This window comes from Pyrus communis, chromosome 12, assembly GCF_041283825.1.
Source record: "Pyrus communis isolate YQ-2024b chromosome 12, ASM4128382v1, whole genome shotgun sequence".
Taxonomy (NCBI): Eukaryota; Viridiplantae; Streptophyta; class Magnoliopsida; order Rosales; family Rosaceae; genus Pyrus; species Pyrus communis.
The window spans coordinates 5,680,146-5,707,578 of NC_142576.1; the positions used below are offsets into that span (position 1 = coordinate 5,680,146).

General features: G+C 37.5%; 5 protein-coding genes and 1 non-coding gene across 11 annotated transcripts; 3 read left to right on the forward strand and 3 right to left on the reverse strand.

The window, feature by feature from the left end:
* Positions 1–301: 301 nt before the first annotated feature.
* LOC137746236 (uncharacterized) lies at positions 302–1,510 on the reverse strand. 3 transcript variants are annotated; one of them, XM_068486311.2, is made up of 2 exons: positions 730–1,510; positions 302–578 (listed from the first exon to the last, which is right to left on the reverse strand). In XM_068486311.2, the coding sequence occupies exons 1-2, from the start codon at positions 1,313–1,315 to the stop codon at positions 517–519; spliced, it is 648 nt and encodes a 215-aa protein (XP_068342412.2). In that variant the 5' UTR covers positions 1,316–1,510; the 3' UTR covers positions 302–516. The 3 variants fall into 3 exon arrangements, with proteins under 3 accessions (XP_068342412.2, XP_088537565.1, XP_088537564.1); XM_088681439.1 differs by having other exon boundaries at positions 302–569; positions 730–1,505; XM_088681438.1 differs by having other exon boundaries at positions 508–645; positions 730–1,506.
* Positions 1,511–2,579: 1,069 nt separating this feature from the next.
* Positions 2,580–5,783, reverse strand: LOC137745019 (protein TIC 56, chloroplastic). Its single transcript, XM_068484869.2, has 6 exons — positions 4,963–5,783; positions 4,410–4,607; positions 3,816–4,098; positions 3,576–3,738; positions 2,950–3,175; positions 2,580–2,859 (listed from the first exon to the last, which is right to left on the reverse strand). The coding sequence occupies exons 1-5, from the start codon at positions 5,681–5,683 to the stop codon at positions 2,981–2,983; spliced, it is 1,560 nt and encodes a 519-aa protein (XP_068340970.2). The 5' UTR covers positions 5,684–5,783; the 3' UTR covers positions 2,580–2,859; positions 2,950–2,980.
* Positions 5,784–9,865: 4,082 nt separating this feature from the next.
* On the forward strand, positions 9,866–15,471 carry LOC137745590 (APO protein 4, mitochondrial). Of its 4 annotated transcripts, XM_088681999.1 has the most exons (4): positions 9,866–10,115; positions 11,259–11,351; positions 13,747–13,987; positions 14,330–15,471. In XM_088681999.1, exons 3-4 carry the CDS (start codon positions 13,791–13,793, stop codon positions 15,075–15,077), a joined length of 945 nt encoding a protein of 314 aa, XP_088538125.1. In that variant the 5' UTR covers positions 9,866–10,115; positions 11,259–11,351; positions 13,747–13,790; the 3' UTR covers positions 15,078–15,471. The 4 variants fall into 4 exon arrangements, with proteins under 4 accessions (XP_088538125.1, XP_088538127.1, XP_088538126.1 ...); XM_088682001.1 differs by lacking the exons at positions 9,866–10,115; positions 11,259–11,351 and adding an exon at positions 12,788–12,944 and having other exon boundaries at positions 13,786–13,987; XM_088682000.1 differs by lacking the exons at positions 9,866–10,115; positions 11,259–11,351 and adding an exon at positions 12,807–12,944.
* A 3,224-nt stretch (positions 15,472–18,695) lies between these two features.
* LOC137746007 (gamma-interferon-responsive lysosomal thiol protein) lies at positions 18,696–20,282 on the forward strand. The gene is made up of 5 exons (XM_068486049.2): positions 18,696–19,031; positions 19,367–19,432; positions 19,564–19,704; positions 19,806–19,898; positions 19,978–20,282. Exons 1-5 carry the CDS (start codon positions 18,774–18,776, stop codon positions 20,074–20,076), a joined length of 657 nt encoding a protein of 218 aa, XP_068342150.1. The 5' UTR covers positions 18,696–18,773; the 3' UTR covers positions 20,077–20,282.
* A 1,001-nt stretch (positions 20,283–21,283) lies between these two features.
* LOC137746061 (kinetochore protein SPC24 homolog) lies at positions 21,284–23,079 on the reverse strand. Its single transcript, XM_088682080.1, has 5 exons — positions 22,734–23,079; positions 22,155–22,297; positions 21,962–22,062; positions 21,695–21,768; positions 21,284–21,554 (listed from the first exon to the last, which is right to left on the reverse strand). The coding sequence occupies exons 1-5, from the start codon at positions 22,900–22,902 to the stop codon at positions 21,448–21,450; spliced, it is 594 nt and encodes a 197-aa protein (XP_088538206.1). The 5' UTR covers positions 22,903–23,079; the 3' UTR covers positions 21,284–21,447.
* Positions 23,080–23,170: 91 nt separating this feature from the next.
* On the forward strand, positions 23,171–23,252 carry TRNAS-CGA (transfer RNA serine (anticodon CGA)). Its single transcript has one exon. It is a non-coding gene; the product is annotated as a tRNA-Ser (tRNA).
* The last annotated feature ends 4,181 nt before the right edge of the window (positions 23,253–27,433 follow it).

A 27,433-nucleotide genomic window follows, 5' to 3' on the forward strand; every position in this document is an offset into this window, starting at 1 on the left:
TTTTTTGGTTAAAGTGTGCTGGATCGCCGCATATGGGCCTATTTTTGTTTTCCTTACTTGTGAACTTTGCGCTTACTTGGTGTTGGTTTTTATTTTTAGAAAAACTAATGAAAATAATTTAAAAACTTTAAATTTTAATGATAAAGATAAAATAAATAGTAAAATAAATAATATCAGAATTAATTTTTTCATGTAAAAATATGATTTTTCGTTAAAATAAACAGTACTGTAAATTTTTTTATTAAAAATCTGAACCATCAGTAACCAAGTTGTATCAAAATATGATATTGAAGACAGATGGTATCTAATCTTGCACACCTCAAGAACTAGTGTGTTTTCCAATGCCATCCTTGTATCAAATAATACAGAGAGCTTTACCAAATCATAACATACATTAATATTTAACAATATACCACAAAAACAACAACGAAATCGGAAAAAACAGAAAACAACAATTTGGAAGGGAAAAAAAAAAAATACAGGCACTTGTTGTACTAGTAGGCACACATTGCCTGGTTAGTCTTTGACAATCGAGGTAATAAGAATGGAGGCCTCATCCGTTGTCGGAGCTGCATCATCTGGTCATTAGAAATTCATTCGACAATATTCTCAGTTCACAAAAGTGCTTATGAACAAAAGCAGTTTCTATTAAATGCAATTCCAAATCAGTTAAAATGAGGACAAACAAAATACTTTAAAATTATTCTAGAGAAGAACTAACGGACCGACCTGGAAGTGATGTAGGCAAGTGAGAGACAATATTGTCAATGATGCCACCTCCACCGCCACCCTCCTCCGCCTCCTCTGCCGTCTTCATCCTCTTATTTCCAATATCCTTCTCATCTTCTTTATTCACCTCATCAACCTCTCCTCCTCCTCCTCCTCCTTCTCCGCCGCCATTCCTCTGGTTAAAAAAGTTGGAGATGAGATTTGAGAAAACCCCTCCATTACCATTTTCACCACCACCACCACCACCCTCTCTCTCCGACTTATTAGAAAACTCCCCGTTCCCCACATCATCGACTTTAAACTCACCTTTTCTTTTTCCAGCATCCCCGCCTTTCGGAGCGCTCCTCGGGGAAACTATAGATATCCCACCACCTCCCTTTTCTTCTTCCTCCTCAGTACCTCCGATCATGCTTTTCTTCTCTGCATCAACTTCTTTGTCCTCTCCTTGCTCGCTGTGAATGGACCCTTTTGCCGTCCCTTCACCTCCATTAACAGCTCCATGACCTTCTGTGTTGGCTCCGCCATTTGTATGGCGGAGATTCACCGGAAGCAGCAGGCTTTCAGACTCTGGTATAACATCCTCCATCTCTTTCTCTCTCGTTTTTGTTTCTTCCAAAGAAATATTCTAAAAACTTCTCTAATTTACAGAAAGGGCGAATTGAAGAGCGATTCGAGCTCAGTTGCAAAGAGGAAAGCTCAAAATATCTGTCTAGGGTTTGCAGACACTTTTTCGTGTATTCTTCTTCTGTTGGGTGCACAGATGCAGCTTATGTAGAGGAGACAAGCGTCCTCGATCCAAAGCGGTCTTTTAATGACAAAGCTATGGTTTTCCTACACGTACTCCGCTTCTCATGCAAAAGATCCAATGAGAGGTTACCACGTGTCGAAGTTTTGGGATGGTAGCACGCATCTCAAAATGGAGTCGGTGGGGGTAACGACTCCTTGTCGGATTTGAGCACCACGATGAGACCATGGACTGCCAAGCTTTAACCCTTATGTTTTTTTTTTTTTTTTTTTACATCGATGTTTTTACATTAAAGGTAAAAAAAATTCAACTAAATCACACAATTTAATATCAAATTCGCTATCCATAAAATTCGAACCAAAGACCTCTCACTTCCAAATGAAAAGAAATACCACGAGATCATAATGAATAGCACTCATATGTTATTAAATGGATATAATTTTTCAACAACAAAAATGGATTTAATTCCTTTTTCAGTTTATCCAAGGTGAGTTTTATCCAAAAATGGGATATTTATTGTTTAGAAATGCTAAGGTTATCGATGGATTCTTTGTCTTTTGACATAATATTTTATAATTTTAGCACATCAATTGACGTTAAAATATACAAATGCCAGAAAGTTCATAAAGAATTTTAGTTTTAAGAAATCTCCTTAGCATTTCACCTATATATTTATATGAGGTGAGCTTTATCAAAAAAATGAATATATTTGAAGCGTGTTTTGTCCAAAAATTCTGAAGTGTATCATCACATGGTATAATAAATACATTGATGAATTCAACCGCTGATATGCTCTCAACAATCCAAGAAAATTTATCGTAGAAACAAAATACCACTTGCAAGAATCAAAGCCCAGATCACCTTGTTGCCTCCCCGACTCGACATCCCCTCCTGTTATCTCGCACGAGCACGAGTCTCTGTTCCTCTGCTCGTGCGAAATAGAAAGAGGGGAATTATGAAACGGAGGCTGGTATTATCCTTTCCGAGTCAGCCCGTGAGTCATAACCTCGGTACACTTAACGAGGCAAACTCGGCGTTAGAACACAGCTAAACTGTGTGTTAATCTCTCTTTAATTCTGATTTGGGTTGCAATTACCATATCAAATAGATAAACAGACTCTTCGCTTCCGTTTTCGTGATCGCTGAGTTAACGGAAGGATCCGCTATTTAACATGTTAAATGGTTTAATACAAAAAATCTGATACAGTTTAATACCAAATGGAAACTAGAGGATTTTGGCAGCATGAAACTAACACAGCATTTTCAAATCTAACCTTACCAGCCTCCCATGCTTTCACAAGGATATTCGCAAATAGCCGTCATCATCCCGGTCGGCGCGAAGTACAAACGGATACCATGGAAGAATATATGTTGAACACCGCAATCTGAAGGAATGACAGAAACGAAATTATCATTTGAAAGCAGATCTCATGCGTAAGTCGCCATGAAGTGAAGGTGGAATTTTTAAGTGTTACCGTTCAGTCCACAGAAGTATGACATTGTGAGTTAATCATCACTTTGAATTCCCAAGGCTTTTTCCTGCTCGGCCTTCATCTCTGCCTCTCTTCTTGCCTTCCGTTTGGCATCCCTTGCAGCAGCATCAGCTTGGACCTTCTCCATTATCTTATCAAAACCAGGAATTGTTCGCTCCAGTTTCTGGTAGACTCGGCTGCTTAGGTTGTCGAAAATATTATATAGTCTCTGAACACGAAAAAACCCACAAAGATTTAGCGGAAGTGCTTGCACATCCCTAAGGGGAAATTATGCAAAATGTCCTAAGAGATTGAGAAACTGATATACAAATAAATCCCATAGTATGTTTTCACAAAACATCTATCCTCTTTGTATCCTTGGACTGTAGTTGTAATTACCATTCACAATACCAAAATGTAAGAAAACTTTGATACCGTAACCAACTTATTACAATTGCCAATGACAGTTTTCTTTCAGCAAGGTGTTTTATGATTATTTTCAACTACACCAATTGCCAATAAGCGTTTACTTGGAGTAAGTGTTCTACGATTAGATTTGAACACAATCATAAAACTCAAAAAAAAAACTAAACTTGTAGTCAAAACTGATGTAAAAAGAAATTCTGTACCTTGACATCATTATTCCAAGCTCGAATGTATGGAGGACCTGTCGTGTACGAGCCAAGAGGTTCACGGAACCACTCTCCCTCATATGTTATCTGATCCATTGCTTGTTCCACACTTAGAACCTCCCATGGCCTTAACCCAGGTATAATTTTAGACAATTCAACCCTGGTCTCACAAGCAGACGAAGATGTTAGCGACAAGAAATAAACTATGCAAGACATCAGATACCAAATGCAACATACCTAAGAGCTTTTGAAATGTATTTGTTTGGCATGTGATCCTCTTCTAGAATTGTTGTCAGTTCAGAGCCGCTAGCCCAAAGAAATAAAGCATGACTCGGAGTTCGAACACCTGGCCAAACACCATCGTTAGCTTCAAGTACTGCTAAGTCGCGTCTCTTGCTTTCTACAGCCTCCTCTTGTAGCTGCTTATAGGTTTTCTTCTCACGTCCCTTGAGTGGAACCCAAGGAGGAATTCCTTTTTGTAGTTTGTGAATCAAAGCAGTTGCACCAGCCGCAAGTCTAACTGAAGTTCACCGAACCATAAGCCAAGAATCAATTTGTGGAAAATGCTGAATTAAACTAGTTATTACACTCCTATGCACGATTCATGAATTTAAGATTGCTTCTCATACATGATAAGTTTCACATTTCCTACAAATATTTTGTACAAATTTGACTTGCACGTTAGATGACACTACATAACCACAGTTATTGGCCCCATCGCCATCATATCTCAGTGGTAATTGGATTCCAATATAAAGGTGGTGTGTACTGCGTTGCTCCTATCACCCATTATAATTTTGCTGTTAAAATAAAAATGGATATTTAGCATACCTTCCCAAGTGGCAATAGCGGGTTCCAACCCGTAAACCATGTGAATCGGAGCCCATTCATCCATGTCCTCACCCCAAATGAACGTGTCTTTATCAATAATCCCAGCACCCCAAGCCGTTTTAAGGGTTATTAGCTCCAACGGACCTCTTGTTCGACCTAACCGATCCTTATAGTAAAATCCACCGCTCCTCATGATAACTATATCAACATTAAATCAATGCTTTGAACAAACAATGCAGATTAACAATCAATAAAACATCAAACAACCCTCTTATCCAAACAAATTCCGAATGTCAATAACGAGTTCAAACCTAAGAATCATTGCTTAACAATACAATGGAAGAATGAGACATTACTTTAACTTGAGTCAAACAGCTACATTGTGATTAAAACATTTGTAGCCAATTCTCAGATTCACCAAATAACTGCACGAAATGTTAACCGCGGCTCGAAAATCCATTTCATAAACTCACTACATTATGCAGCAATTAACGAACTTCAACCTAACATATGCAAATGCAATCACCACAAAGATTTAACCCCACAAACTTACAATCATAATACCGCTTTTCGAGCCGCTTATACCCGATTGCCTGAGCAACATCGATAGGCCGGCCGGGTGGGTAGGGGCGCTGGCGGAACCCCCAAAGCCCAAAAAAGAACTGCCTTGCAAAATCCCAGAACTTATCATCAGACTCCTGCCTCGTCTTTATCGCCTTCCTCGGCATTGGCCTCCCTTCCGGCCCAATAACATGCGGCACCGCCTGCCACAGCTTCTTATCCTCGTCCCTGTACGGCCTATCATTCTCCTTCAGCTCCACTTCATTGACCATATCCGCAATCTTCTCCGCCTGAGCCAGAAACTTCACCACCGGGCTCTCCCGGAACTCCTTCCAGAACCTCTCGTTCTCCCGGAGCTCCTCCTCCGTTGGGTTCTCCTTCTTTTCGAAAATCGGGTCTTCGTTCAGAATCTTCTCGACTTCCGGGGCGTGTCTGTAATCCGGGTCGTTCTCGCACTCCCAGAAGAACCGCTCCAGCATCTGGGTGTAGTGTCCGGGTTTTTCCGGCTCGGGGTCAGATGGGTTTTTGGGGTCGGGTTTCGGGGGGCCGTTGAAGAGGTTTGAGAGGCTAAGGGAGGAGAAAATGGGAGGGGATTGGGCCGCGGTGGTGCGGTGGAAGAAAGAGTCAGTGAGGGGGAGGAGGTTGATGGGTGGCAGGGGGTTTGGGGGTTTTTTGAACCAGCTTTCGAAGGGGTTGAAGTTGATGGAGGCCATTGGAGGAGAAGGATGTGAGAATTCGGAAAGCCTCTCAAATATTTGGGGTTTATCGTTGACAAGGTTGAAGAAATGGAGGACTTGGAGTGACAGAGAGTGTGAAAGTGGATGTGATCATGTGATTCAAATTTGGGCCTGGGCTCAACATGCTCACAACTTTGTTCCGGGCTTGGGTATGACGATGTCGGTGAGGATTGAGGATAAGGGGCTTTTCTGATGCACATCTGAAACAAAAACCGTTATACCTCATTAAGTTAAATAATTTAACGGTCGTTATTTAAATGTGTAACTTAAATGTACGCTACAGAAAATTTAATAAGAATAATGTGTCTGTTCTCTTGCCGGTATGTAATTTACGAATATCGCTTTGCGGATAAATAATTTATCAGATGGCATCCTTCTTGTTTATGTTGTCACACATGCTTTTGTTTTTGTTTTGTTCATCAAAGCATCCCTCATACTTAGTTTATTATTTTATAAATTTTCCTAAGGCTTCCTCATCCCTCAATACTAATATCGGTCTCACACTAGTGTAATAGTAGTATTATAGATATTAAATTCATACTGCATGATTTTTAAATATAAGTATCACACTCATTCAAACTACTGTAGAAGATCTAAGTGCAAACTTAGAACAAGGTTGTATTTCAGAATCAATTGAGTATTTAGAAATCACATTGTGAACCATACAACCTAAATTGATAACAGTTGTAGACTAGACTAAGAGCATCTCTAGGAGATGTAGCAACCCAATTAACAAATTGAAAAAGTCGTAAGTCACCCTTCAAATATATACAAGATGAGTTTCTACTTTTTCAATTTGGCAATTTGGGCTCTACAATATATTTTAATAAAAAAATTATTATTTATCGATGGATTAAGTACCTAAAACTTTTTAATTTTTTTAGTGTCATTCTAAATTGATCTCAATCATTTTAAACATTCCAAACAAGTACCCAACCTATTGAAAATATTACAATCATTAATGTAATACTCTAAAAATTTAAAATATATGAATATATGGAGTAAACCGAGAATACATAGATTTATGGTTACGAAAATTTGATTGGAGAAATTCTAGAATTTTGTTTCTGGATTTATTATAATTTACGTCTAAAAATTTATCGAGAAGCAGAAAATAACGAAAATGGCCCTAGTTGGTAACTTAGTTATATGAGGATGTATTTTATCCTCATATATTTTATCATATTTCTAGGCATATTTGGATAGAGCTCGACCCTACAAGCACGTAAGCAAAAACCGTTCGTGAAATGGAGCTATAACAAAGGAGTTATTAACGTTTAAAGTTAAGGATATTTTTGTAATTTAACCTTCATTCTAAAAGTCTCCAGATTTTCTGGAGCAATCTGATGGAGCCACGTGGACATTTTGGACGGTTGTGATGAAGAGTGGAGGAGAGAAAGGAGAGAAAGGAGGGCCAATCGGGGAGCAGAACAAGGAGGGAAAGGAGAGAAGAAAAAAAAAGGGGGGGGGGGAACTGGTGTTCTTCCCGACCTGACCCAACAGCAAGCAAACCCGACGCCAATCTCAGCGAATCGCCACCATCCATCACTTGGAAACAACTCCCTAGCCTTCCCTTTTTCATCTCCACCCAAAAACCACTTCGATTACCCCAATTTTGGGAGGAACGGAACCCATTGGTTTTGTGGGTGTTCTGGCAAGATACACCGATTCCAAAGGTCTTGACGACCACCACCACCATCAAACTACTCCTCTAGTGGCCAGGAACAAAGCCCAAATAAGTTTGGGGGCGTTGGAGTTCGTTTTGGGGCCAAATCGAGAACACCCATTTCAAGGTTTTCTAGCGGATCGAGGCTATTTTCAAGGGTTTACCAGCTGAATTGGACTTCGGCCCGGTATGAAAGTTGTTCCTCTCATTGAACTCTACTTGCCTGTAAAATTTGGTAATTTTTAGTGTTCATCAGAAAATTTGGTTTCTGTTCGCCGTAAACCGCCACCTGCGGTGGCGTGTGGCTGGTGGGGCGACACTGCCGTTTCATGTAAATTTTGATATTTTAAATCCGTAATTGGTACCATTTGATATGATTCGATTATGAAAGCTAATGTTGAATATTTCCGTTACTAGAATATTTTAGAAATGGACAAAAGAATGAATGTGAACTACGAAAGGCTTGAAATGAATATGAACTACGAAAGGCTTGATCCCGTTCAAGGGTACGTAGGCAATCTAACAGGAGTTAGATGCAGCCTTAACATAACCAAGATTAATCTTTTGTTGAAAATTTGTCTAAGAAAATGAATTGGGTGATTAATTTAAAAATTAACCTTATGTTTTTGGTAAATAAATTGGGTTATAGATTTTGTGAGTAACTAAGAATTAAATAAAAGAATTGTGATTAACGGTAGTAAATAAATAAGAGTTTAAATTTGGCCTATCACCAAAATTAGTTTCCGAAATAAAATTTTCGGGTCGGAGTGTTATAGTTAAGCACCAGTTAAATTAACTAGAGCTTATTTTTATTATTTTATACTATTGTAAAATAATAGTTTAACCAACAACCCCACCCCATCAGGCAATCACCTCTAAACCCAGCACACAACCACCAACTCCACCCTGCAACTCAAGGACACTCCAAACATGAGCAAAGCAAATATGCTATAGCGGTTGGGAGTGCTCAAAAAAGGGTATCCACTTCACATCATCACGCACATGGATCACATAGAACTTCAACATGTTATCAAAGAGGTAAATCTGGTGGTAGATGCACAAGCTGATTGAGGGCATACAATAGGTTTGAAGTACTAGAAATAAAACTAGGTTCATTCTTGTAGGTGGTGGCCGCTATTCGATTGGGTTGTTCTTTCTCCTCTAATATCAAGATTATGATGGTGAACATCAATATCAGCATAAGTTCTTTCTCCCCTTTTATGAGTCTTCCTCGCTTATCATTTTATCAAATTTAACCCACTCTAAGACTCAATATTTTTTACACTAAGTAGGCTAATCAAAGCTTTAAAGACTAGTATAAAGGTTGGGATGAAGTTTCAGTGGTCGTAGGTTGAGCTTGGAGGTGGTGGGGGCTTGATATTACTCAATCTTCATTTTTGTTTTTCATTTTATTTGTGAATTGTTCTTTTATTTTTATTTTTTCATTTCATGTCCATGCTTGAAAGAAGTCAGTTACAAATTCTCGTACATACTATTGTAATACTAATATGGTGCATTCTAATCCTGTCTATTCAATATTTTGGGATTTATCCCTTACTAAATTGACATCAATCCTTTGAGAATTTGAAATCTCTCATCCAAACATAGCTTAAAGGTTTCAGAAAGTTTTCACATTAGTTTATGAATAACATTTTAAAAGATAAATTTTCACATAAAAAGGATGGGGATTCTCTCCCCTCCTTTTTTCCCTCCCCTCCCTCCCTTCCTTTCACAGTTTTTTCTTCTTCTTTCTCTCTACAAAGATGAAATCTCAAACATTCAAACATGAGGGGAGAAAAGCGGAGGGAAAAAAAGAAGGGAAATGATCCTTGTCCCTTTTAGAAATGCTCTTTGTTAAAGCAAGCTACCATCTCCATTGTTTGTCTAATAGAAATGAAGAAGTTCTCGAAAAAAAGATACTTCTATTAGATTGAAATCTAGTTGGTCGCACACTACAATTTTTGTGAAGTTAAAAGGAAACCAACACAATGAAAAGGGCAATGGACGGAGTGAAAAGAGAAGGCCAGCCAAGCTCCCCAACTTACGGTCACTTATCCATAAAGATACGAAAAAGGACATATACTTTCAACTATTTTCAATCTTGTGCAGTTCGAGAGCACGTGAATGAATGTCCAGAAAAATGATTTGATTTGATATGAAAAATCAGGCCGGAAAAAAATCCCAAAAATCTCAAACCAAACCAAAAAAATCCTGATCCTAAACCAAAAAAATTCCAAACCAAAATTTCCAAAATTTTCGGTATGTCATCCCAAACCAAACCAAAATTTTTGGTGCGGGATTCAGTTTTGCACCTCCATTTTTTCGGTGCCGAACTGAAATAAATATTATGTATATATATATTATTTTTTAATTATAAGAGAATTATTTCAACCATTGATTGTTTTGGATTTAATATGTGCCATTCATTTGTTTTTAGGTCGGATCCCCCATTTCATTTCCGTTCCATTGATTCCAATTCCATCGAACTTGAAGCGCAGCCGCCGCCAGCCTTCCTTCACCACACAACCTTTTTTCGAATCGTGTCTGACTCTCCAGCAGCCCAACCTTCCTTCACGAATCACCACCCAACCACCGCCACGCCAAAGCATCAAAGACATAACTCTCCAGCCTTCCTTGACGATTCCTTCACGAATCGTCTCTCTCTCTCTCGGGCGATTTTCTCTCACAGACAGAACTCTCGATCCAGCACCGAGTCCGAGTCTCACTTTCACCCCAAATTAGGTAATTAATTTAGTGTTTAGAAATCTAATTTTTGTCACTCATCCAAAATTTAGTGCCCAATTGACAGTAGGAATTGTTGAAGGGCTCGAGGGCGGTTATAGACCCGCTGATGGCCTAATTTATTCATGTCGTTGGCAAATTTTATTTATTTATTTTTTTTTTTGTGTTTGTGTGTTAATAACTTATACATTTCTTCCATCTTCATCTGTTTGTTAGTAGTCATTCAATAATTAAAATGATGTTTGATTGAGTTTAAAAATCGTTTCTTTTATTGATGATGTGCTGCGGCACCCATGTGTGATGCTATGTATTTGGTTTTGGCGGGTTGTAGGGGGATTAAAGCTGTGGGAAGGTTCTCTTGATCTAGTTAAAGCTCTAAGATCTGAATTTCAAAATGCACATTTATCATTTGCCGGTAAACGCGTTTTAGAGGTGGGCATCCTAATATTTTCAGGTGAATGTATTGTATATTGTCCCATGATGCCTTCACCTGTTAACCTTTCACATCTTAACATTTTTCCTACTACTTTAGCTCATATGATTCCTGCCTGGTAGTCTAATTCTTGAGTGTAACTTTTCTTAGTCATAAGTTCATAAAATGAGACGTGCAAGCTTCTTTGCCTTGAAATGTATTATATCCTTACAAACAGAAACTAATTTTGTTTCTGGTTGCATCCTGCTCGCTTCGTTCAGAATGTTGGTACTAGGTTTCCCCACTGTGTTAGTCCATTAATTTCATGTTCACATAATACATACAGGGAAACTCCTCAACTTTCTAGATGGCTAGTTCAAATTGCTAGGCTCTAATATCATAGCTTGGAAGTGGAGAATTTCAACTCAATTCTTAATGAACTGCACTTTCGTTGCGATACCTTAACTAACAAAGGGTTTAATGAGAATAATACCCCTGAGTTTACACTCTGGAGAAATAAATTGAAGTTATTCTTTTTTCTTGGAGTCTTACTTGCGACAATAAGTAAATCTCTTCACACCTGCACGCACATCATTGAATTAAGCGTTCACTGGTGCACCTTTACAAGTAATAAATTAAACCGCTATCATTGATCATTAATCAACAAAGAAAATTATTAAGCACTACTACAAGTGATTATCTATGCTGACTGATTTCCTGGTTGTCTTCAGGGAGAAGTGTTAGCAGGTTTAGCACTGTTGTAGCAATTGAGGAGTTAATCATTCCACCTGTTCAAACTTCAAATTAGTCACACGCTGCGTCAGGTAATATTTTTGTTTTGGCTATAGAATCTTAGATACATGGTCTTGCTTTAATGTTTGATAGCAAATCAAGTTTTGTAATTCTGTGCACAGATGGGCATATTCTAGGCAGATACTTAACTGGGCCTTGCCATTTAATTGGCATATTTGCGCATAGATTAGTAGAAACAAGACATGACGTTACAAAGTCTATAGGGTTGCTAGCCCCTATATTAGAAACAAGCTGGTTTTTATTTGCTTGGAATATATTTCTATGTTGAATGCTTAGGTTTTCTTGAATATATTTCTATGTTGAATGCTAATATTTTTGCTTTTGGATTTGGTACTTTATTTATTTTTATTGCATACATGCGTAGTAGAAATTGAATAGGCAGACGCTATTGTGCACAGACATATTGGTAGATTGCTTTTGAATATGCAGATGCTATGAAAGTATGAAACTATGTCAAATTTGCAGATTGGGCAGATGCTATGAAAGTATTGAATAGGCAGATTTCTTTTGAATAGGCCTATAAGTCAAATTTTCAATATAAAAGATTAAATTTTAGCCTAAAAGCATAATATGTCAAATTTTAGTCCAAAAGCCCAAAATCATTTCGGGATTCCTGATTTGTCCCGAAATCCCTAAACTATTTCGGGATTCTCGAAAATTGGAATTCCAGGAAATTTGGTTTGGGATCAGTATTGCAATTGGGATTTTCGAAAATTTCGGTTTGGGAACGGGACAAGGGTTTTAGTATGGGATCCCATACCGAACCACCTCTATTAACTACCGGAGTTCGAATCCCTATTTGTCGTAAATCATAGCAGTTTAGAATATCATTTGTATCAAGAAAAGTTCAATAGACAAAATGCACTATAATTTTCATCTCATCATCATAAAACGAAATCCACCGTCACCCAATTCCCTAGACAACCCAACTTGCAAAAAATGACCACAATCTTCAAATACAAGTGTAAAAAGGAAAACCATATCCTTCAAATTTGATAGTAATTCGTATATACTAGAATATGCAAAAAAAATTGATTTCCAATAAACAGAAAATCATAAATTGATCGAATCTGGAAGTGGAAGAATGCTCAATCTATGCCCGGTTGCTGTGAAAAAAAGCAATCAGAAAATCCTCCAGGTTTCGTAGAAACATTGGAGACTTTGTAATAAGAAGCATACCGGCGCAATGCCAATAAAGGACCCTCTTCAAGCAACAATAATCTTTCTTAACGAAGTCGAGACTCCAAGGTTCCAGTTCGTTCGCAGCTCCAATGAGTCGCAACGAAGAAAACCTTGAAATTCCTTTTCGGCGATACGAAGTCGTTTCTCTTAATGTTTGGTGACCTTAATTTATTTATAGGAAAACTGTTCACGACCTTTTAGAGTAAAAATATCTTTAACGTTAAAAGTCAAAAATGAATAGTTTTTCCATAAATAAATTAAAGTCACCAAACACTAAGAGAAACGACATCGTATCGCCGAAAAGGAATTTCAAGGTTTTCTTCCTTGCGACTCACTGGAGCTGCAAACGAACTGGAACCTTGGAGTCTTCGTTAAGAAAGATTAGTGTCGGTTGACGAGGGTCATTCATTGGCTTTGCGCTTGTATGCTTCTTACTACTCTGCCTCCGATCTTATCTTTCAACCATTCCATCTAGTTTTTTATTTATTTTTAATTTGTTCTGAATTTTTGTTTGTGTTTGGCTGCTGAGAATCGCCGTTTCTACGAAACTTGGAGGATTTTCTGATTGTTTTTTCTCAGCAACCGGACATAGATTGAGCATTCTTCCAATTCCATATTCGATCAATTTATGATTATTTTTATTGGAAATCGAATTGTTTGCATATTTCAGTATATACGAATTACTATCAAATTTGAGGGATTTGGTTTTCCTTTTTACACTTGTATCTAAAGGTTATGGTCATTTTTCGCAAGTTGGGTTGTCTATGGAATTGGGTGACGGTGGAATTCGTTTTATGATGATGAGATGAAAATTGTAGTGCATTTTGTCTATTGAACTTTTCTTGATACAACGATATTCTAAACTGCTACGATTTACGGGGAATAGGGATTCAAATTCGGGCAGTCAATGTGGTTGCTTTCTGTTCTTTTGTGCAATCTGGGTTGTCTATGGATTTGGTTCACCGGAGGATTTCATTTTTATGATAATGAGTGGAAAATTGAAGTGGATAGTGATTCGAACTAGAGTGCATGCAGGGGACGGAACCGTTGGAAGGGTTTTTTTTTTGAAGCAGTGGTTTTGGGTTGATTAAAGAGTTCTACTTTGGTTGTTAATGTAGTTGTTTTCTGTTCTTATGTGAAAATATTGGTTTTGTTCTAAAAAAATCTCTGAATATGTTGTCATGTTTTCTGGATTGGCTTTTTCTCTACCCTTTTGTGGAGCAGATGTGATTTATTTTGTGTAAAATTTTTGGCACCAAAAAGAAATTATGGCACTGAGGAAGAAATTGTGCGAGATGGACTTAAGGAAGCTAAAGCCTATGATTCAAAAGAGAATCCAAAACCGAGCTAAAGATTACCCAGTGCCGGCCATGGTACCAGTTGCCCAGGAGGTCCTTGATTCCCGGAGGCTCGTTATGCAAGGTGTCTCTACTCTCCTCAAAATGGTACCAGTTTTGGCCTGCAAGTAAATTCCTCATCTGCCAAATATTTGTTTACTTATAAAATAAATTCTTTTTAAGCTTTGAACTGCTTGGCACTTTATTGTTCCATCGCATAGTTACTGACATCTCATGTCCTGGAATAACACTGACTTTGAAGCTCCAGTGTTTATGTTCTGTATTTCTTGTTTTGGAATAATTAGACCACTTTATCTGAATGTTCCTGACTCCTGAGCTCCCTAAATGTTATTTTTAGGAGCAGCACAGGCTATGTTTTCCAAACTAGATATATCTAATTGACCTTCCGTTCTCCATATAGCTCTTTTTGAACAATTTCTGTGACTCAACGAAAGGCCTACTTTTTGCAGGTTCTGTCCAGAAGTATATATAGGTGAGAAAGGCCACTTAATTCAGACTTGTTGTGGCTTCAAACGTCGTGGCAAAAATCGAGTTCATGAATGGATAGTTGGTGGTTTGAAAGATGTGCTTGTTCCAGTAGAGGCATTTCACCTCGAGCACATGTTCCAGGACGTTATAAAACACCATCAGAGGTTTGACTTTGAACGTGTTCCTGCAGTTGTCGAGCTATGCTGGCAAGCAGGGGCAAATGATGGAAATTATTTAAATTGGAACTCTGAAAGTGATTGTGTTGGCGTTGATGGAGCTGAGTCTTTGTCATCTGATGAACTGATTCTGGTTGCCAGTGGAACTTTGAGGGCATGGGAAATTCTTAGAAATGGCGTGGAGAAGTTGCTGATGGTTTATCCAGGGAAAGTCTGTAAACATTGTTCAGAAGTTCATGTTGGGCCATCTGGGCATAAGGCTAGGCTTTGCGGAATTTTTCAGTATGAGAGTTGGCAGGGAACCCATTTTTGGAGGAAGGCAAATGTAGATGATCTTGTACCTCCAAAGACTGTATGGCGGCGGCGTCCTCAGGATCCTCAAGTACTTTTGAATGAAGGGAGGGGATTTTATGGGCATGCTCCGGCAGTAGTAGAACTATGCACACAGGCAGGTGCCATTGCACCTCCAAAGTATCACTGCATGATGAAACTGCAGGGTGTAAGTACCATACTTGGAGATCAAAGGTTGCTCCACCCGAATGATCAAATGTAAATGCCGGTTGATTCGAAGGTAGAATATTGAACCTAGCAGAAGCTCCCCAGGACTGTCGGATCACAGATGTGTGTAGAATTGCTTATAGCTGTAACGCTTGATGATCTGAAATGGGAAAACGAAACACCACAAAAGCTCCCTTTAGACGGTCTGATCTTCGTTCTTGAGAATGATTGTAACATCAAATGACTGACAACGGAGTTCAAGATGGGTCGCAAAATCAACTGAACGCGTATTGCCCCCTTCAGTTGGAGCATGAAGGAGCTAATCGAATTTGTAGCTTTGCTTTAGCTATGCATGAGGAACGTGGAAATTTAATTAAGCTTTTCTTGTATTTAATGATGTTTTAGATGGTTAATTCAACTTAATAAATCCTTCGAACGCTTATTACTTATGCTTCTCTGTAGATCTTCGGTACTGTGACTAGTTTACGATTGATTTTCAGCTATAGGATTACTGTTCTTGTGCATATCAATGTTTACTGCGATAGACTGTCCCCAGTTGCCGCTTGAAGCTGATGTTTCCTTCTCTGAACCAATTGCCTAGCTCATTGACTGTGCTCGAGTCTTCAGTTTCACCAGAATGCTGGTCGCATTGAGCAAACTCGAGGCAATTTGTACCACAAGACAAGGGTTGGCCTTCAGAATTCGAGCCCCAGGGAGCTTTCGAAGTGGGGCTCTAGACTTCTCTAACTCCTAACTCTTTGTACATTGACATGTGTAAAAATAAAAAATAAAAAAAAATTCACTAAATACATGAAAAAGTCTATTTCTACATCAAATATTATTAAAAATTAATATATATAAAAAAATAAAAAAAAGATATACAAAAATTACTCAAATATTACCCATCTCGCGTTTTTAAATGCAAATGCACTTATTAAGTTTACATAATCTAATTTTTCAACCAATTCAAACTGAAAGAGCAGTCCCTACCCAGTATGCCAAATTTCAATCATTTTTTTTATTATTACAATGTTACTTATTATATTCAATAAATGAATGAATGGATAAACATAAAGATAATATTTAAGAGAAAAGCAAAAAAGTAAAAATAAGATGGTGGGACTATTTAAAAGGAAGATGACGTGCAATTATAAAAAAGATGATGGAATCATCTTAAGTAAAATCGTGCAATTAAAATGATGTTAGGAATATGGTTGTCTTTTTCCTCGCATGAGGCCAACCCTGCAACAAAAGATTTTCAAATTCCGATGTTTACATATAAGCCCGCATAGCTCCAGCCCATCTCCTTCTAGACCTACCTGGCTCCGCCTAAAAATTGGGGGCCCTTCCAAAGTGGGGGCCCTAAGCTATGTTTGGATGAGAATTTAAATCTCTCATCCAAACATAGCTTAAAGGTTGCAGAAAGTTTTCACATTAGTTTCCAAATGACATTTTAAAAGATTAATTTTCACATAAAAAGGATGGAGATTCTCTCCCCTCCTTTTTTTTTCCCTCCCCTCCCTTCCCTCCTCTCACAGTTTTTTCTTCTTCTTTCTCTCTACAAAAATGAAAAAACAAGATGAATCTCAAACATTCAAACATGAGGGGAGGAAAACGAAGGGAATAAAAGAAGAGAGATGATCCTTGTCCCTTTTAGAAATGCTCTTTGTTAAAGCAAACTACCATTTCCTCTGTTTGTCTAATAGAAATGAAGGAGTTCTCCAAAAAAAGATACTTCTATTAGATTGAAATCTAGTTGGTAGCACACTACAATTTTTGTGAAGTTAAAAGGAAACCAACACAGAGAAAGGGGCAATGGACAGAGTGAAAAAGAGAAGGCCAGCCAAGATCCCCAAGTTACGGTCACTTATCCATAAAGATACGAAAAGGGACATATACTTTCAACTATTTTCAATCTTGTGCAGTTTGAGAGCACGTTAATGAATGTCCAGAAAAATGATTTGATTTGATATGAAAAATGTGTATTAGGAAATTGTTCAGATTCTTCATCTTCTTGTTGGTGATCTTAGTAATTCCATCTTATTCAATTGGTTGAAATGACAAGATAAGGCACTGAGTTTATTGATTGCTGCAACATTTGAAATGGCAATGACAAGATTAGGCACTGAGCTTATTAATTGCTGCAACATTGGAAATGGCAATGTGGTTAGTTTCACTTATATTTCACACACATGTATATATACAGGGTAGAATTCTCTACCCTTCTATTACCATTCTCTTCTATCCTCTTCTTTTACATTCTTCTTTTTATCTTATTTTCTATATAAAAATTTTAAAACAAGATATAGACACGGCATAATCGCAATAGTTTAAATATGAGAGGATGGAAGGGTAGAGAGATTAAGGGCCGGTTTGGTATTGCTATGCTTTGAAAAAAAAAAAAAGTTGCTTCTGCTGTGCTATGAGAATAAGCAGCTGTGAAATAAAGCAGCAGAATGTTTGGTAAATTTTTTTGTAAAAGTACTTTTGAAAAAAAAAAAAAAAAAAACAGTATTATAGTGTTTGGTAAACTTTTATGTAAAACAAATGTGAAAAAAAAACCGGTTTTTCAAAGCTGAGTTTTGCAGCTTCTTATTTTTGGCTTTTTTCACCCAAAACTGTGAAAAAAAACTGAAGTTAAATGTTTACCAAATACAAAAACAGCTCCCAAGCTAATCCTATATATATATGGGTAATTAAGTTGTTATTGAGTTTTGTCACCCTCATTTACAATTTGTTCTATGTATTTAGGACTACCAAAACTTTATGTCCAACCTCCACAAGCTTGCAGATCAATTCGTTATGAGATCGAATCAACCGGGCAAGAAAAACCGGTTCCTCGAGTTTGCCTTGCAAACCAAGGAAGGAACTCTTCACACTAATGCTCATCTGATATAGTGGTTGGATTGTCATGATCCAACGTCTCAAAATTTGGTATTTGTACCCTTATATATATATATATATTGGTAGTGTGACACAATTCACTGTAATTTGGGGTTTTTGTAACATCAGATAACGCTTCAATCCGCAGCGTTTCATTGATGTCGTGTTATTTCTCTAGGCTTTTTCATGAATTAATGATGGAGGTGACCAAGTGATGGCAAATCTGACAGCAGTCGGTTGTGTCATTGATTACATCTTTCACATTACTATAACATTGGTGAATAACAAAATATTCAATTGCTCGCAATGGCGAGTGAAGACTATTTCTCTTACTCGTCCGTTTTGCTGTCGACGATCTAAAAGATTTCCATCTCTACCGTGTATAACTGTCGTGGGGTAAGCTGTTTGACAAAAGTCCTTCGAGACGAGTAGTGCAAGATAATAATGGGCAGTGAGACGTGGTTTTCGACTATATCTTGCGCCCGATAAGAAAATTTCCTAGATCCGTCACCAGCTGATGTGTGTGTAGCAAGAATTAGAAACACGTTTGGAAGACTTGTTGCCAAAATAATTATACTAGACAAACGACCGTTGTTTCTGCAGAAAGTTGTACGTAAACATTGATTGCCATCGTATGATAAGATTCTTATCCACGATAGTAAGAAACAAAAACCCTACAGTAAAAGACATAAAAGTAGATAGAAACTTTAACCCTACAAGCATTTTCCAAATTAGATCGAAAGGGAATTGACAGCTGCAAAATGAATTTATAATAAATTGGAAATTGAAATCACAAGTTTGGTATATTGGTAGGAGGTTTTTAATTAAACCAACTGCATAAATCCAGCAGCTCTAAAGTCTCAGAGACATGGCTGCTGCTACATATTTATCCTTCACTTTGATCATTGCCAGCACTTTGTGCTCGTTCGGATCAGTTTCGAGTATTGAAGCTCAGAAACTTACTCTCTCAGTTTACTATGAAACTCTTTGCCCCCGTTGTGCTACTTTCATCGTCAAAAATCTTGCTCGAATTTTCGACAATGAACTCATCACCATTCTAAATCTCAGGCTGGTTCCTTGGGGAAATGCATCTACAAACAATTCGAACAACGCCACTTTTTGTCAGGTCGATTCTCCATCTTCATCTTTTTAACGGGGTTTTTTTACGGTTTGTTTACATGATCACTCCTGCATATTCTGTTGCTTTTTTTCTTTCATCAAAGTCTTGGCAACCAAACAGGTATTATTGTACATTTAGTGTCCGTCTGGTATAATTATATCGTTTTTAGTTTTCACTTTTTGTGGTAGAGATAGAGGAAATGTGTATGGTAGACATGAGTAATGGCCAATTTGGATTAAGGGAGATGGTGGGAACTAAATAAAACTAAAAATCGTAAATGAAATGATTATCGAACAGCCCTTAGTTAGTTTCTTGATGACCATTTTTGTCAAATTATACAGCACGGACCAGATGAGTGCAGGCTAAATTCTCTGGAAGCTTGTGCAATCGACGTTTTACATGATGTGGTGAGACCCCTCTCTTTCCATACAATTTATTGCTGCAACGATGATTTTTAATAGAATGTTGGCCGGCATGTGATTTTTTTGGTCTTAAATGTATTCGGATTCGCGTGGACTCGGATGAATTTGTGATGCAGAACAAGCATTTTGCTTTGATATACTGCATAGAATTTCTGGCCATTGAGGGAAGGCACAAGGAATGGCAAACTTGTTTCAGCTCATTGGGATTGCCTTTAAAGCCCGTTTTGGATTGCTACAAAAGTGCAAATGCAACAAAGGTTAACTTCGTTTAGTACTCTTCGAATAGTCATAGTCGTATCTACCATAATTCGTGTTTATGTCGCGTAATCTGACAATTGAGGTTGTTAACGCAATGCAGCTTGAACTAAAATATGCGAATGAAACCGCGCACCTCAGTCTGCCTCTTAAGTTCGTTCCATGGCTGGTTCTGAACAATCAACCGATTGGAAATGTTCGTCGTCTCTCTTTCGCGTTACATTTTTGGCCTTGATGCAGGATTATCTCTCTCAATGTTTTTCACCTTAATGCAGGACTACGAAAATTTCGCTTCCTATGTATGCAAGGCTTACAAAGGTGTGGCTGTGCCGATGGCCTGCCGATCTGTGCATTTGAAGCAAAAGGCACAATAGAGTACTCGATCGCCGCAGAAATCAATTTCTCAGCTTGCCTAAGTACCTGATTTATATTAATATTCAGACTTAGCACAAATGTTAGTATAGGAAATGGGGTGTGTTTGGAGCTATGAACTCTAGAGCTCGTCCGGTGCGTAGAAGGAATGTGTTTTCATCATGTAATCTATTCTAATCCGATCAAAATGAAAAATCATTCAGTTCTACAGTTGCTTGTACATTGAATTGTACAAGTTCTCCCATCCAATCCAACTCGAAGCACGAAACGACCCCTTAGGAATTCACCTATTTAGGAGAATGCTTTTCTTGTTTAACCATAATTCTGAGCAGGTCATTATTCATTCCCTATATAACATCGGATTTGTGATGTGCATGGATTCGCAGGACTTGCTAATTACACAAAAGGGGTTCTAATTACAGCTTAATTATGTAGCTTGGGCCCTTTTTTTTCTTCTTTTTAATCCTTATTTAGCAGAATCCTAAGCCCCTTAATTGTAAAGGAAAAACAAAAGACCGAGATTTTCCGACGTGTAATGTAATTATGCATGCTAAACAATTTTGGTAAGTGTCCACATTGCATTTGGGACATCTGTATAATATAAATATATGCTCACCACCCTTAAGTGCTAATTAAGCAAACATTAAGAGCTAAATGAATGCCTTAATGGCTTCTCCTAAGTTGTTCTTCTCCCTTGTTCTTACTCTTGTGCTGTCCATTTCTCTTCCGTCGTGTTCTTCCGTTGAAGGTGATCATGGCATCGACTATGCCGCCCCGCCTTTGTTTCCTCTGAATCCCCAAGTAGCAGACCATCTGAAAGTTGATCTGACTATTTATTATAGCACTTTGCTCAAACTGTGCTTCCTTCATCGAGCAATTGCTCAACCTGAACCTTTACCGACATGCTACGATAGTGGCTATTAGAAAAAGGAGAGCCAAAATTGGACACTGCACATTTTGTTTCTGCTCTTACTTCTTAGTCAGGGCTCCAGTTTAAATTTTGCAACGGACCCTCAAAATCTCAGGACCGGTCCTGATATATACACAAAACAGTGGCGTATGCTGCAGCTTATGCTACATTATGTTTTGAAAACCTACATGGTGTAACACGTTAATAAGATCACGTTGGTATCATTACGAATAATTGACCAGCATTATATGTAGTGTTTTAAGATGATCTGTTGGTGGTGTACCTTGGTTCAACAGATATGAATGAAACCGAATTTCGAATATATGACGTTCAAATACGCCCTTCAAACTTCTGCTACAACAAATAGACTGTAAAAACGCAAATTACACAAGCAAAATGCTTCCATAGGGCACCAACACCATCCCATAATATGAGCCGTCTGAAGGGAAATGCTCAAGATCTATCACGAAGCTATCATCTTCCAAACGCTATCACATGTTTGGAAGGCAGTCGTCTTTGTTGGGTCGAATTCAAACTTCTGAACAATTTTCTTATTGCTATCCACTATATCTGTAATTTTAGGCTTAAGGAAAACAAAGGTGATAGCAATATAAAACAGCCTTATCATATTCTAATAACATTGCAGAAAAAGAATAAACGAACAAACGAATGAACAAATATGCATGTAATAAGTTTCAGCGGTAGGATACAGCCCATATCACGCGATTGATCTTCCAGGTTTGGTATAATGTTTGTGACAGAAGCATACATGGAAAGCTTCCTCCTGTAGATTAGAGATAATATTTCATTGATTAGATATGGATTGTCAGTCTGTCACGACCTGAACAATCCATTTCATGACCAACACAGAATGTATATACTTTTACCGATGTTTTTCAAACCTAAGAAATATAAAACACTGAGAATAGAAGAGAAAGAATCGACATAATGTCAGCATCAAACTTCGAAATACTTACTGTTCCCTGAACTCATCTTGCTCACGCCTCTTCAAGTTTCGCTTTTTCTCCTGAACATCAATCCTTTGGCGTTCTAAATCACTAATCTCGTTGCCTATAACTGTGTTGAAGCAAAAGAGAGCCAAATCGACAACCATTGCTAGTCAACCTAAAATTAAAAATCTGACAGCCAACGCAACTAAATGTATACTTATCTAAGCTCCTCCATAAGCGAACTTTCTATTTCAGCATCCACATCAAACTCTCTTTGAAGACGGTCTAGCTCTTCATCAGCAACAACCTCCGATTTTGCTGCCTCAGTTTTCTGCTTGCATTCATCTGTCTTTATTTGGTAGTCTGCTTCATATAAGAACTCATCAATCAACGCACATACCGACATACAACATCAACCAAATATATCTCTTCGAACAGCATTTATGAAAGGAAGATACTGCAAATACATAATTGTTTCCAATCCGCATCACAGATACCGGAAATAATTCAATCGAAAGCTAAACAAAGAATCATAAATTAGACCTAAAAATCCGCCCTTTTCCAATTTCTTGGGAAAATTTTCCCGGAAAATACTTTAGAACCCTAAATTTTGAGATGGAGCTCTCTGCGCGGGTGTGCATACAGTAATTTCCAAAACTAAACAATCCAATATTTATGTTAGGTATAGACTAAAGAGTTTAGCAGCTTCAAAAGTGAAAAAGTTTTACAAACCGACTGAGAATTTTCTGGGTCGTAAATTTTCTCGGGAAACAAACGGAACACAAGTGAAGAAACAAACCTCGAAGCGAGTTCTGGAGTTCATTGAAATCGGAATCGCAGGAGGAGCAGAGGGCCTCGCGGTGCTGGAGACACTGCGCCAAGTTGTTGATGTCCCTCTCGTCCTTCAACACCTTCACCAGATCGTCGCTGTACGAAATCAGCTTCGAAATTCCAGAAGCTTCTCCCATTTCTCTGAGGATTCAGATTCCCAGCAACTGGTGAGAGCTTGTTGTGAAATTTTCAAATTAAAGAGAAATTGGTGGGAACGAATTTAGGGATTTGCCGTGTTGAATTTAGGGCTCTCCCGACACTGAAATTCCCCTTTTCATCAATAGCGCGAAAATTAAAGTAACAGAGAGAGAGAGAGAGAGAGAGAGAGAGAGAGAAACAAAATGTTATATATCTTTTCTTCTGTGATTTCGTTATATATCTTTTCTTCTGTGATTTCACAAGGTTGTCGATATGTCCGAGTGGTTAAGGAGACAGACTCGAAATCTGTTGGGCTTTGCCTGCGCAGGTTCGAATCCTGCTGTCGACGCATTTTATTTTTCTTTCTGGGTTTTTAAACTAGGAATTTCATTTCTTTTAACATGTTAATTTTCTCATCATTTTGGATGACTCTTGTTGATATTCCGAAAAGTTTGGACTCCCGTTGATGGAAAGTTTAGCTGAATAACAGTGAATAATAGTAGCTTTTGGTTATAGACACTGTTATAATGCATGCTAGAATCACATGTTTAAACGAATACGGCCACTAAAATGCACTTAGTTAGTTAAGCTACTAACAGGAATTTTATGTTTAGCCCATTCTGTTAGATATTATATATGAGCATGGACTAATATTGTTCATTTAAAAATACTTTTTTGTAGGGTTATAGTTATGAAAAGAGTTATATTTAGCTCTTTCGATTGGAGATGACCTTAGAGTTACCCTACCTGAACCTCTGGGAAGCGCCCCAGTCTCTCCTGGTCACAAGAAATGCTTCATGATGCTTCAACAACATTTTCAGGTTTCCACTGCTCTAATCCCTGCCCCAAATCGCACGTTGATTAGCATTTGCTTACAAATATTTTACTGGGAAGTTAATGCCTTCGGTTGTTGTAGTGGAAGAAAGTTGCCCCGGCGGAGTGAAAAATTCTTGGGATAATTTTTCACATCTGTAAATTGAATGAATTTGGTTTAAAGAAACTTGTGCATCTGGGGTCATTTGAAGTTAATGTTTCACTCAGGTGTGATGACACTTTAAACACTTGTGCAACACAAAATTGGTAACTTGTAGCATGCGTGGATATTGAACTTCACATGTAGACGAACATATTTTGACACCAAGAAAGAAATTGAGGTTAAGACAAATCGGCAATAAGAGTAACGTAACTCTTTATAAATAGCTTTTGTAAATTTTTTTTAATTTAATATAGGACGATACTCTACATTATCTCACACGTTTGCGTAGCCAAGTTCCCCTTTTTATCAGGTAATCCAAGAAATTTTACGGGGGCACTATTAAGTCTTTTTATATTTTGGTCAACGAGCCACTATCAAGTCCACACCTTCTAGAAAACCCATCTGTGAAGTTAATTTGCAAGGTAAAGTGTTTCATGATGAATATAATTATTACAATATGAAACAAAACCCATCTGCGCTGCTTTTCCTAATTACTCTTTTTTCTGTGATTGGAGGAAATGCAGCTTTCTTTCTTTTGGAATCCATTTGAGAAGGTTAAACCGAACATCCGAGGTCTCGTGTTCAGTTTTTCCTTCTTCTAAACGGTGGCGTTTCGTACTTGGCATGCTAACGATTTGGATGGACATTTTGACAAACTTAACGGTCATTGGGGCAAAGTAAAACGCTAAACAGCGGTCAAGGGACCACAACATTACTTCTAAAAATAATATGGGATTCGATCATATTTTTAGGGGGCATTATATCAAGAGAGTTTTAACGAAAAACCCTCGGTACTGTTCATTTTAATGAAAAACCATATTTTTACACTAAAAAGTCAATCCTGGTACTATTCACTTCAACCTTTATTTTGTCCTTATCATTAAAACTCAAAGTTTTCAAGCCATTTTCATTAATTTTTCTTTATATCAATCAAACCTTAAAAATTTGGCGACAATCTTTACTAATCATTATGGGAAGTGATTTTCGCACAAATAGTTTTTTTTTTTTTTTTCTACACACTTCTATTTATTTTTGTCCCCCAATTCTACTTTGGTTTAACCTATCTACAGAAACCATTTCCCTAAGAATATGTGTATACAAAGTCAAAGCATCGGACCAAAAACAGTATGTAGTGAATCAAGCCCCCATGGTCCACTATCTCATAAATTTTTAACAACCGTATATAGTGACATTTTCCGGGGACTAATAATATAGCAATCTTTATAGAGATCTGCTGAGGATTTGTATGACCCTAACACAATGAAAAGAAAGATTTGCAGAGGATTTATATGATCTTAAAGCAATGAAACCAAAGATTTTCCGTCTTCTTCTTCACTTGGTCTTTGGGGTTGACATGGACTTGAGGTCTTCTTTTTTTTTTTTTCGGAACGATGCATGGACTTGAGCTATTAAAAAAAAAAAAAAAAATCTCTGTAGGGAAACGTAATCCTCCTACAAACTATTGATTGGACACTCATCAAAACCTTGTCCTGTACACCAGAGGCTAGTCAATTTCCATGTTTGAATTTTTGTAGACATTATTGGAAAACACTCAATGTTGTATTTCGTTGATCATATTTCATCCACCAATCTTCTTAGTTCACATCTTTATCGAAAGTACCCTTTTTTGTAATTCCTTAGATATGGATTCGGAAACAACTGGATCTCTTCCATTTTAATTATCCCACAAGGATAGGCACAATCAATTTAAATGGAAAAATTTGGTATAGCTTTTCGGGAGGTTATCAACGAACAATCTAATTTCTTATTTTACTATGTTCAACTCTATTATTCCTTGTATAATTTTTACACGATGTACTGATGATCTAGAATTATGATAGGTCAATGTTCAATGAAGACCGATTTAATTTCCTTCGAACATATTAAGGTGCTCTAGGTTTGTTTTCAAGGGACTTTTTTGAGTGGTGAAATTGAAACTCATTTTGTTGCTGAAATGAAATTGGTTTGGAATCAAGGAATACAACCAAACTGAACTTCTTCCGTGGCCAACAAACTGAGCTTCGGTTTAACCTCTTAGATTCTTCTTACTCTAGTGGTACTTTTGTTCTTAATGGTGGAAGAGGTTCCAGTTCGAATCTTCTATTAATTGTTAGATTATATCAAGGCTGTCTCTGAGATTTCGGGTCCTGTGCAAAATTTATAAAATGACCTCTCCTTAAAATAGTTTTCCAAAAAAAAAAATGTAGGACGATTTATTGATTTTAGAAACCAATAACTTAAATGTCATTAAATAAGAAGAGCTACAAACATAACCTTCACTCAATAATCAAGAACAGTTTAATTTTGAACAATCAAACAAGAAACAAAACTTCAAAAACTCTAACTTTAATGTTTCACTTGAATATATAGCATTATTATATAATAAAATTGAAAGAAGAATAAAAAATCGTTTTTAGGGTGTTGCTATTGGCTATCTAAATATCTCATTGTGCACTGTCAATTTTTTATTTTAAAAAATATTAGAAGACAACATTTTTTGGGAGCCCCTTCAAATTTGGAGCCCCTTTCGCTCCCCTCCAAGTCGCCTGTGGATCATATTTGAATGGGTCTCTGATATACCATTTGCATTGATACTATTTGCTTTCCTTACCATTTGCACTATGTGCGATATCGTTCTGAATAAAATTTTATTTGATCTGAAAGAAAATTAAAACTCTAATTACTTACGGTACAGAAACGTAGAGGCTAGCCTGAGTCAGCTAGCTGGACACCGGAAAACATATCTACTAAGACACTATGACCTAGCTTTCTAAGTACACTGCAATAATTTCAGAACAGCATGATAGTATATATGTTGATACATGAACAACATCAGTCGAGAGATCGAAGATTGTGAACGTATCCATGAATATATTCTAGGATTGGTCTGAAAATATGAGGCTGGTCGTCTTCTTGTTGGACTTGGAGTCTTGAGAGGAAGACGATGACCAGCGATGAAAAAAAGAGGCAAGAGATTTGAGCATTGAATCAAACATCATCCTTTTCACTGACCTCCTCTTTGCTGGAATTACACTTGCATAATTTGAAAGATTTGGTTTACAAAAGCTTTCTTTTTTGTTGCCAGCAGCTGCAACCATTCCCTTGCTAGGGTTCTTCTTCTTCTTCATTGCCATTGCCTGGTGATCAATTTGGTTACTAATGAATCTAGCGAACTAGTGAATCAATATGCTTAGTTGGAGAAGTAGTACTGTATGTGATGGTCTCCAGCTGGTGGTTCTGAGCCTCGGCGCAGCTGTTTGTATAGAACATTTGTAGTGGTCCCTCTCACCCTTAAGCACGCGCATTGAAGAGTTAATTAAAGGAAACTACTAGGGAGGCCAATTATTTAGATCAAATTTTGTAAATCATATACCGTGATGATGATTGGATTATTATTTAAGTGTTGATTAATGTGCTTATTTTATATTGGTGACACATCAGTCTAAAAAACTAGTCTACCTAACATTATCCTTAATTAAAATGTAAACATAATTCCACGTATTTAATTACGGATAACGTATATGTACCGTAGAAATTTCATAATCGGAGTCGTT

Coding starts and splice junctions, on each gene's coding strand:
- LOC137746236 (XM_088681438.1), bottom strand. CDS start 1,315: ATGGAGGATGTTATACCAGAGTCTGAAAGCCTGCTGCTTCCGGTGAAT. Junction 646..729: donor CTTGCCTACATCACTTCCAG/GTCGGTCCGTTA, acceptor TGCATTTAATAG/AAACTGCTTTTGTTCATAAG.
- LOC137745019 (XM_068484869.2), bottom strand. CDS start 5,683: ATGGCCTCCATCAACTTCAACCCCTTCGAAAGCTGGTTCAAAAAACCC. Junction 4,608..4,962: donor CGAAAAGCGGTATTATGATT/GTAAGTTTGTGG, acceptor ATGTTGATATAG/TTATCATGAGGAGCGGTGGA. Junction 3,176..3,575: donor CTTGGAATAATGATGTCAAG/GTACAGAATTTC, acceptor TTTCGTGTTCAG/AGACTATATAATATTTTCGA.
- LOC137745590 (XM_088681999.1), top strand. CDS start 13,791: ATGGCACTGAGGAAGAAATTGTGCGAGATGGACTTAAGGAAGCTAAAG. Junction 13,988..14,329: donor GTACCAGTTTTGGCCTGCAA/GTAAATTCCTCA, acceptor TACTTTTTGCAG/GTTCTGTCCAGAAGTATATA.
- LOC137746007 (XM_068486049.2), top strand. CDS start 18,774: ATGGCTGCTGCTACATATTTATCCTTCACTTTGATCATTGCCAGCACT. Junction 19,433..19,563: donor TCGACGTTTTACATGATGTG/GTGAGACCCCTC, acceptor TTTGTGATGCAG/AACAAGCATTTTGCTTTGAT. Junction 19,899..19,977: donor ACAATCAACCGATTGGAAAT/GTTCGTCGTCTC, acceptor ACCTTAATGCAG/GACTACGAAAATTTCGCTTC.
- LOC137746061 (XM_088682080.1), bottom strand. CDS start 22,902: ATGGGAGAAGCTTCTGGAATTTCGAAGCTGATTTCGTACAGCGACGAT. Junction 22,063..22,154: donor CGCTTATGGAGGAGCTTAGA/TAAGTATACATT, acceptor TGCTTCAACACA/GTTATAGGCAACGAGATTAG. Junction 21,555..21,694: donor TCAATCGCGTGATATGGGCT/GTATCCTACCGC, acceptor CTAAAATTACAG/ATATAGTGGATAGCAATAAG.